Below are 9829 nucleotides of genomic sequence, written 5' to 3'. Positions count from 1 at the left end.
TTCTTAGTCATCTTATCCCTAAAATCACTCATTCAAATGTAGTCTCAGATCTTTCATGTATTTCTCTTTCACTGAGAATGTCAATCAAATCGTTTATCTACACTGCATAGATCATCTCCGTCTTTGATTCTATCTCATCTATTTCAACCCACGACTCAATAATTCCTGGTTCGGGCAAAAATTAGAACGGTTAAATACACGAGTAAAGAAAGCCGAAAAAAGAAAAAGAAAAAACAATGAACAAAAAGATTGAAAAAGAAAGAAAAGGAAAGTGAGAGAGTTGAAGTGCACAGAGAGGTGTGTCTCCTCCAATAGCTCACAAAATACCTTTATTCCCATCAATCTCACCACTTCTGGTTATCCATTTTGATCCCTCTCCATCCCTCCACTCACTCCTTCCCCTTCTCCTCCCCCAATTCCTCTCTCTAAATCCCAGTCAGAACCAATAAAACAAAATTAACTCACACCCATGGTGCATTGAAACCCAACAATAAAGGGTTCATAGGGTTTGTTCCTACCACTGTTTTTGTGTAGCAATTGACATCTGCCCGTGTGACAATAACCCCAAGTACGACCAAAACACCCTCTTTTACTGTGTCTCTTAAGCTTAAATAGCGAGTGAAAAGGTTAGCCACACCATCATGGACCGTGGCTTGATCATGTTCGATCATAACAACAACAACGACAACAACAACGATAGCGATAGCAACAACAAGAAGATGTTTTTGCCTTACAATGATCATGGTCAAAGTTGTAGAGCTAAACTTATGGCTCATCCGTTGTTTCCTCGTCTATTGGCTTCCTATGTGAATTGTCAGAAGGTGGTATTGTGATTTGGATTGTGTTTTGTTGTTGTTCATGATTTCATGTGGGGTTTTTTTTTTTTTTTTTTTTTTTGTTGGGTTTTTTCAGGTGGGTGCGCCGCCGGATGTGGTGGCGAGGTTAGAACAGGCTTGTACGGTGGCTGCTGGGAATTGTAGGACGGTGGGACGTGGGGATGATCCGGGTTTGGATCAGTTCATGGAGGTTTATTGTGAGATGTTGAGTAAATATGAACAAGAGCTTACTAAGCCTTTTAAAGAAGCTATGGTGTTCTTTTCGAGGATTGAGTCTCAGCTTAAAGCCCTAGCTGCTTCCTCTTCTTCTTCGGATGGTTACTCTCTCTCTCTCTCTATTCTAATCATGTTTTTATTTATGTTCTTTGTTTTGTTTGATTGTTGTGTGATTAATGCGAGATCTTACGTCAATTGGGTATGAAACGAAACGTGCTTTATAAGGGTGTGGAAACGTAGACCTGGAGGGAAAGCCCGGGAGGAAAAGTACAAAGAGAAACCTTTTTCTATTAGATACGTTTTAAAAACTTCGACGGTAAGGTGTGGAAAGCCTTTTGTTAGATTATTATGATTAATGTGAGATTTCACGTGAGTGGGGAGGAGAACGAGAACGAAACACTCTTTATAAGGGTGTGGAAATCTCTTCCTATCAGATGTGTTTTAAAAATCTCGAGCAGAAACTTGAAAGGGAAAGTTCAAAGAGAAACTTCTTCCTATCAACGCATTTTGAAAATTTCGAGGGGAAGCCCGGAAACCTTTTGTTAGATTATTATGATCAATGTGAGATCTTTCGTCAGTATAGAGGAGATCGAAACATTCTTTATAAGGGTGTGTAAAGCTCTTCCTATCAGATGCGTTTTTAAAACTTCGAAGGGAAGTATGAGAGCCTTTGTTAGATTATTATGATTAATGTGAGATCTCGTGTCAGTGTGGGGAGGAGAACGAAACACTCATTATAAGAGTGTAGAAACCTCTTCCTACCAGGCGCGTTTAAAATTTTTGAGTGAAAGCTCGAAAAGGGTAGTCTACAGAAGATAATATCGGTTAGCAATAGATTTGAACTATTCTTATGAGGAAGTTTTGACCTTTATGTTCATGGGTTAATTGCACATCAAATCAGCTCAGAAATGAGTACTGGTCAGTTGGGTTTTTTTTTTTTGTTAACATTAATTTGTGTATAAATATGATGTTTTTTTATTGCAACCATTTTAAGGTTATCCTTTGAAGTAATTGGTCGTGTAAGTGTAGAAGGTTGCTCTAAGACTTGAAAAACCAAACATGCATTTCTAGGTTAATGCTAAATCTGTTTATGTCTGAATAGGATCCAAGCTTTTCAGGTTGGGTTTGCTTCATCTCCTTACTTTGAATGGTAAAGGAAACGTTTTTTAACCATGGTTAGAGCGTTTTGGGATTCGAACCTAAATGAATAGATGTCTTAACCATGGTTATGTTAGCATAAGGGTTACAAGTTTAAATCTTTAGGATCCTGTCGAAAGTTCTAATTTAGTACTTACATTTTAGTCCCTGTATTTTTTTTATTTTCAACTATTTAGCTTCTGAATTTTAGTGTAAAAAAAAAAAAATTAGCTCGAGAACTTTAGAATTTATACAAATTTAATCCTTAACGTGACAAATTCCATCTAAATTAAGTGTTAAAAGTCTTATCAATTAGTTTACAATAGAGACTATATCGTTACACAGGAACTAAACTGATAACGATGAACAGTTTGGAACATCTTTTTTTGAATTATACATCGAATTTGACAACTTCTTGTTCGTAACATAGTAATATCACCATTGAAAGTTAGGTCAGATATGTCTTTAGCTTGATTTCAACTTTATAAAGTGAGAAATGAGATGAATTTCTCCTTTAAATGATTCTATCTTTTGAATATTAATTCCATCCCATGGAGAAAGTTAGGCCTCAAGATGTGGCCCAATGTTTAATTTATTGGTTCTTTTTATGATAGTTTAAGTTAGAAATATTATATGAATCTTGATTTTTGCGTTAATTTTCAAGTCTAGACGGTTCGGGATTGTTGGGAGTGAGTCTTACGATGAATAATTTAGGGAATGATTATGAGTTTATAAGCAAAGGAATACATTTTCATTGGTACGAGGCCTTTCGGGAAATTCCAAAACAAACCCATGAGAGCTCATGTTCAAAGTAGACAATATCTATAACTAGCTTATCAGATCCTGAATGTTGGTGCTAGGTTATGAGCTGGTCGGACAAAACGAGTGTTCAAAGGAGATCGAAGTTGTCGATATGAACGAAAACTACATCGACCCACAAGCCGAAGAGAAGGAACTCAAAGGCCAACTTCTACGCAAGTACAGCGGATACCTCGGTAGCCTAAAGCAAGAGTTTCTTAAGAAGAAGAAGAATGGGAAGTTGCCTAAAGAAGCTCGGCAACAGCTGCTCGATTGGTGGAGTAGACACTACAAATGGCCATATCCATCGGTATGCCATTAGACGTTGTAAAATTGATATGACTGCTATGGATCGTCCGATACTAACCATTGTTGGTGCTTACACTAATGGCAGGAGTCGCAAAAGGTGGCGTTGGCCGAGTCGACGGGGCTGGACTTGAAGCAGATCAATAATTGGTTCATTAACCAAAGGAAGCGCCATTGGAAGCCATCGGAGGACATGCAGTTTGTGGTGATGGATGCTGCTCATCCACACTACTATTTGGATAATCTTATATGCAATCCATTCTCTATGGACTGTTCTTCCACTCTCTTCTGATTACATATCATTTTAATGTTGGCTTGTTTATGTTCTAACTCATGTTCATTATGTTTTGAATTGTTCTACATGTTGAACTCAAACCCTTTCTTCTTGATTCTTGGTTTAGGGTTCTTGTATCGTATGCGTTTGTTTTAGTACTAATTTAGCTCGGTTCACATTGTTTAACTTTTCGAAGTTTTATTTTTGAAGTACACTAGAAAATCTTGTTCCTTGATCATCTGTAGTGCTCTATGTTTCAGATTTAGATTCGATATCTGTATGCTCTTAACATTCTGCTGCATTTTCAGTGATATGATCATATTACTTGGTTCTCGCTTCATATGAGACTCTCGATCTTAATTCTTAGTGAGATATAAACTTTTGGGGCGTGAAGCTTATTCTTTGATGTGTATACGTGAGAGTGACTTTTATAGTCGATTCAATAAGCCTACCATTTTAGTGATTTGACAAAATAGGATGTTGGAAACATAATTTCCCGAGATAAAATTCACTCATTTTTATACGGGGTTGAGTAGATGACTAGGTCATTTAAGTTTATAAACCATGCTATGGATTTAAACGTTCATAATGAAATCTTTAAAACAATATAGCAAAAATAAAATAATGCCCTCATCTATCCTAAGGGTTACTAGCAACACAAATGCATCTTTCCTCGTTTTTGTCCCATGACCATCATCACGACGTCATCGTCCGTGTAGAGATGCCTTATTTTTATCTACAAAATAAGAGCAACATGAGACGGGAATAATTTAAGAAATAACCCAATATGCAATAATTGTATCAACATGCCTAAATTATTAGGGCTCGGAAACCTAATTTAGTTGGACGATTTATTTGAAGTACTATGAATGGCCTTTGCACGTGAGTGTTTGATGTCTATTTTATTATGTTATTGTTGTGATGTGATCAGTATGCTATGATATGAAGCTCGATATGTTATGTTATGTTGTAATTATATGATATACTATGTTATGGAATATCATATTTACATGAAATGATTAAATTATGTATGAAATGAACAAAGGTATAACTTGCATCATAGATACATGCCACAATTTTTTAAACTATGAGGGTTTTAGGCATCTTATATGTTTATGTGCATCGAGATACTTCCCCGCTATGATTAGTACGAACGTATACACTATGATATTATATTACGGTATTTATGTACACCATACCTACTATGCATGTTCTTTTTCTTCCGTGGCGTTCTGCAACGTGAGTGTATGTCAATTGAAGGCCAGGTTCAGGGGTACGTATACGAGCCCGCATGGGAGCCCATGTGCGCGTACATGGGCCGCGTGTAGACAAGTACTACACATTCAATTCTGCTCGGGCTGGAAGTAGATACCAATGCCATGTCATGGTGTTTTATGAAAGATAGGTCCCAAACACGATTGCATTTCTCAACCCCAATAGTAGGGTCACTTATTGGGTATTTTTTAAAATACTCAAACCACATGCTACTCTTATTTTTAAGGTAAAAGTAAGACACTCTTGCACAAATGACGACATTGCATGGACGGGACACAAGTTAGGATAGATGCATTCATGTTATTTTTAGATCTTAGGTTAGATTAGGACATTGCTGTTTGTTTTCTGTCATATTGTTTAAATACTGTAATAAGAATGTCTAAGTTCACGGTATCATTTATTAAATTTTTTTTTTTGCATGGAATAATCATCTCATGCATTCAGTGACAACGTTGTATTTAATAAGAAAATAAGGCCGTTACACGATCTATGAATGAAGATTCTCCAAGTCGATCCCGATTTATTGTAACGGGGAATGAGTTGGTACCGAGCGCGGAGATGGGGAATTTATCTCCCACCCGTCCCACGCCATTGATATCTAGTTAGAACGATGAATAATCGTAAAAAAAAAATAAAAATAAAATTTATAGTATTAAAATTGATGAGGATGCATGGATGAGTCATGAAAGTGGATTATGATGCATATGGGCATGTCATGCATGCATGCCGCATCCCAACAAAATCCCCATTTCCCATTTTCTCCCTCTTCTCCTTCTTCGTCCTTCTTTCTCTCTCTTCAGTCTTCACCTTCTACGTTTAGGGTTTCTGGGTGTGGAACTCAGTCCACAGTGTTCTTAATTTTCTCGATTTGCGCTCAATAATCGCAATCCATGAGAGAAATCTAATCTCGTTTCAACTCGCATTCTCCTTCCGAGTCTGCTTTGCTCTGTTTTCTTTCTCAATCTCGTAGTTTTTTTTTTTTTTTTTTTTTTTGTTTTTTTTTTGTTTTTAATCTTCTGTAGCGTTGCGACTCGAACAGTATCTTAGATTATTAGCGGGGTTAATTCATGGCCAAGACTAAACCAGGGAAGAAAGATCTTGATTCATACACCATCAAAGGCACCAACAAAATTGTTCGACGTATTGTCTCTTTGGGAACAAACATGATTTTTGTTCTTCCTCTTGTTCTTTGTCTTCTTCTTTTGTTTTTGTGTTCAAAGCGACACTTAATTGGTTTGCATTTTCTGCAATTGCTTTTGGTTGCTTCTGGTGAGTGTTCATTGATTTTTGGAATTGCATTTCTGTGGTTGTTGCAGCTGGTGATTGTGTGTTAATGCGACCGTCCGACTCCGACAAGCCTCCATACGTTGCTCGTGTTGAGAAAATTGAAGCTGATCATCGCAACAATGTGAAGGTTCGGGTTCGGTGGTATTATCGGCCGGAAGAATCAATTGGAGGACGAAGGCAGTTCCATGGTGCTAAAGAGCTTTTTCTCTCGGACCATTTTGATGTTCAGAGTGCTCACACTATAGAGGGAAAATGCACGGTGCACTCTTTTAAAAATTATACCAAACTTGATAATGTTGGTGCGGAGGACTACTTTTGCAGATTCGAGTACAAGGCTGCCACTGGCGGTTTCACACCAGACCGTGTAGCTGTGTGAGTTCTATGGTGTACCTTGTTCCTTACATGTTTCTACTAAAGCAATCTCATGTTGGTAATTATTTAAGAAAATTTGTGGTTTATCTGTGTTTTGGGTTCTTTTTTTTAATTGCAGGTATTGTAAATGTGAGATGCCATACAACCCAGATGACCTTATGGTTCAGTGTGAGGGATGCAAAGATTGGTAATCTCAACCTACTTTTGCAGCTATGTGCTTTGTTTCCTTGGGTGCAAATTTAGAGAGGATAATCTGATGCTTGCTTGTTTTATAACTTCGTTATGTAGCTTTTGTTTGGAGATAGTGTCGTGTTGTTTGCCCGTTGCAGGCTATTATATGTCGGTTTTTCTTGGAATTTTAAAGATAGGCACTCTGTTCAATAACTTGTTGTGCCATTGTTAGGGTGGTGCACCAAAATGTGAACAAGAATGTGGAGATGAAAAGCCTTGTTTTTTCGTCCTCTCTAAACTAACATATATGTTTTGCAGGTTTCATCCATCATGCATGGGAATGACCATTGACGAAGCAAAGAAGTTGGATAACTTTTTGTGTTCAGATTGTTCCTCAGAAAATGATGCGAAAAGGTCCTCGAATGCATTTCCAGTATCACCTTCTGCTGAGGCTAAGGTAAGGGATGTTGATTCATCTTTACATGAGAGAAATACTGCTAAAATCATATGACTTATGTTAAAATGTAGAGGAGCTGCAGAATTACTTGAGAACATTATGTGCCTCTTCTGGTCAAACCATTAGAAATTCAATAACTGGTATGCCTATAAGCAAAGTGATGATGTTGGCAAGAAATGCCAATAAAAGAAATCTAACATTTATGCTTTTGCTAAATTTTATTATCATGGAGATTTTTTGTGTAGACTACTGAATTCTCGTTATGTGCTGGGCTGAAGTTTGAAGTCCTATTAGGGTAATTCTTGTATGCATTTTGTGAGATTCCACATCGGTTGGAGAGAAGCATTCTTGTAAGGATGTGGAAACCTACCCCTAGTAGATGCGTTTTAAAAACTTTGAGGGAAGCCCGAAAAGGAAAACCCAAAGAGGACAGTATCTGTTAGTGGTGCGCTTGGCTCGTTACACATTCTATGAAACTTGCTCCGTGAAACTCATTGCATAATATAGGTCTTGAACACAATTTGGTTTGGGTTAACTGATAACTTCATTTTAGTCGGTACTCCTTTGTCTCTAACTGGATGGTGGTACTGTATTTATGTTTATTTGGTTAGGTTGCAATCAATAAAATATGAAATGACACATAATTCAAGTTAAATAATTGATGTGCACTAGAAGGCACATTCGAACTTTTTGTTTTGCCTAGGAATACTCTTCCCTCCCGGACTGCCATTTGTATTGGAGCTACATTTTCTTCTTGACGACTTTGGTTGTATTGGAGCTCTAAAGTTTGTCGTTTTTAAGCAACTCTGAGTCAACTATTGGAGCTCTAAAGTTACCATGTTGTTTCAAGTTCTTAAGCAACTCTTGACGACTTTGTTTTAAGTTTCTCTGAGTCGACTATTGGAACTCTGAGTCAACTCTGAGTTGAACATAGTGTAGTATTAGTGAACAACTGATTTGGGACAATCCCCAATGTTTGGTGTAAAAGGGTCAGAGGCAGTGTAACACACTGAATTTCTGTCTCGTGCTCTCTGGTTTTTATTTATTGTGAAAGGATTTAGGCAATGAAACAGAAATATGGATTCTCATGTTGAATTCTCATGCTAGGTGGAACCAAAGCGTCGGAAGAGATGATTGGCTGATGAAGGTTCATGGAAGTGACAAGGAGGTGCGATTTCCTGCGCCTTTAGTTTCTGTTAATGTCGATGTTGTGGAAATGTACAGTGAAGATAAGATATTGTGCTCGCACAAACCAGAGGTTCTTTCTTTTAAAACTACAATGTTCAAATACATTTACGTGTGCTAAACCAGCGGGGCAATACTGTGATCTGTGTTTGTAGTCGTGGCTGCACGATGCGAAAAACTGCGGTTAATTTATTTAAGTGCTTAACTTTGAGAAACATTTGCACGGAAGTAGAAAGACGTAGGACAGAAAGTGTCTGGATTTGTTGTAATTTGCTTAGTTCTGGCTTTTCTTCAGAGTATATTGAACTGTTCCAAGCTCCCCTTCATTATTATTTTTTCTAGTTTCGCCTTTTTGGTGAAGAGAAAGGACAATGATGGGTTGTTTGGAGCGAGCTCGGTCTAGCAGTGGCATCTTTTTACAGCCGCATCCATGAAAGAATGTTAGATTGCTGCTATGCTTCTTATATTGCAGGTGGTGCTTGGATCTTGAAGCCAGAAGAGTATGGAGGTTGGTTGGTTCGTCCATGGCAGCTATAAAGTGTTGCTAACTTTGTGATTTGTGTTTGGACAATGCACCAAAGCTTGCTTCTTCCTTCTGATCTGATCACCATGTTCCTCTTCTAGATAAGATTGGCCATGGTCATGAAGCATTTTCTAGGTAAAATGGTGCACTGGACAGATTTGATTATGTTGTTGACTTCCATTTCCAGGCAATGCAGCCGTTATATAGCCGCCATTGAGCTCTGAAATTCCTCACCAACTTTGATAGCACATTCTCATTCTCTATTTATGATCTCTCATCCCCAATTCTCACCATCCAAAGAAACTTGGTGAATATTCGAGTAAGAACATGAATTTAATTCGTTCTTCTATGGGTAAATTTTACATATACATTCATGTGCCTTTTATCTGTGCCCACGTTCTCTTTGTATTACTGATCTACTGGTAAACTCGAGACGACCCTTATCATCGGAATTAAGAAAAATGGTCGAAACTAGCACAAATCTGGGAATTACTCTGTTCAGCTACAGCTTTATTCTAATCTAGTCTATCGTTTTAAACGTTATTATTAACCTCTGTTAGTCTATCAAACTATAAGAATAAAATGGGCTGAATTTATAATTTAACCATAAGTCTCGAGTTCTAAATAAATAGCAATTGCCATTGTTTGGGAAGTATAAAATCGATACTAATACAATTAATCTTTCTATTAAGTTGATGTTAATGTATTAACAAAGAATGATCGATTACTCGACCTAAGAGGATACCCAGCATGGATTTGCATATACTGAAGGAAAAAAAAAAAAAAAAAAACAATGTTAAAGAAGAACATGAAGAACACACACTTGGGATCATTCCTTGAGAAGGGTCTCTAAGGCTTCAAAGAAGAGTGGATCCATATCAATGTTTGGAGTTTTGATGGCGCATTTCAATCAACAAAGGGATTCCTCTGAGGAATTTTGTAGAGAAGTAGAAAACATCCTGGTTTGCATGCTTCCTTTTCGCAATGAAGAA

At 37.4% G+C, this 9829-nt stretch overlaps 2 protein-coding genes across 3 annotated transcripts; both read left to right on the top strand.

Annotated features, from left to right (window-relative positions):
- The first annotated feature begins 227 nt into the window (after positions 1-227).
- Positions 228-3753, top strand: LOC111792192 (homeobox protein SHOOT MERISTEMLESS). Its single transcript, XM_023673533.2, has 4 exons — positions 228-821; positions 913-1153; positions 3050-3297; positions 3382-3753. The coding sequence occupies exons 1-4, from the start codon at positions 642-644 to the stop codon at positions 3583-3585; spliced, it is 873 nt and encodes a 290-aa protein (XP_023529301.2). The 5' UTR covers positions 228-641; the 3' UTR covers positions 3586-3753.
- A 1851-nt stretch (positions 3754-5604) lies between these two features.
- LOC111793328 (chromatin remodeling protein EBS) lies at positions 5605-9222 on the top strand. Of its 2 annotated transcripts, XM_023675167.2 has the most exons (6): positions 5605-5982; positions 6159-6501; positions 6620-6688; positions 6991-7129; positions 8237-8297; positions 8787-9222. In XM_023675167.2, exons 1-5 carry the CDS (start codon positions 5910-5912, stop codon positions 8261-8263), a joined length of 651 nt encoding a protein of 216 aa, XP_023530935.1. In that variant the 5' UTR covers positions 5605-5909; the 3' UTR covers positions 8264-8297; positions 8787-9222. The 2 variants fall into 2 exon arrangements, with proteins under 2 accessions (XP_023530935.1, XP_086979572.1); XM_087123446.1 differs by lacking the exon at positions 8787-9222 and having other exon boundaries at positions 5607-5982; positions 8237-8640.
- The last annotated feature ends 607 nt before the right edge of the window (positions 9223-9829 follow it).

Source organism: Cucurbita pepo, chromosome 4 (genome assembly GCF_057944985.1).
Source record: "Cucurbita pepo subsp. pepo isolate OVF chromosome 4, ASM5794498v1, whole genome shotgun sequence".
In the NCBI taxonomy this organism is placed as follows: domain Eukaryota; kingdom Viridiplantae; phylum Streptophyta; class Magnoliopsida; order Cucurbitales; family Cucurbitaceae; genus Cucurbita; species Cucurbita pepo.
The sequence above is the reverse complement of the archived record's forward strand: the minus strand, read 5'-3'. Positions and strand labels throughout refer to the sequence as shown.

Bases quoted from the DNA above. Each gene is read 5' to 3' on its own strand.
- LOC111792192 (XM_023673533.2), top strand. From the start codon at position 642: ATGGACCGTGGCTTGATCATGTTCGATCATAACAACAACAACGACAAC. The intron at 1,154-3,049 runs GTTACTCTCTCT...TGTTGGTGCTAG, and splicing joins TTCCTCTTCTTCTTCGGATG to GTTATGAGCTGGTCGGACAA. The intron at 3,298-3,381 runs GTATGCCATTAG...CACTAATGGCAG, and splicing joins ACAAATGGCCATATCCATCG to GAGTCGCAAAAGGTGGCGTT.
- LOC111793328 (XM_023675167.2), top strand. From the start codon at position 5,910: ATGGCCAAGACTAAACCAGGGAAGAAAGATCTTGATTCATACACCATC. The intron at 6,689-6,990 runs GTAATCTCAACC...TATGTTTTGCAG, and splicing joins TGTGAGGGATGCAAAGATTG to GTTTCATCCATCATGCATGG. The intron at 7,130-8,236 runs GTAAGGGATGTT...TTCTCATGCTAG, and splicing joins CACCTTCTGCTGAGGCTAAG to GTGGAACCAAAGCGTCGGAA.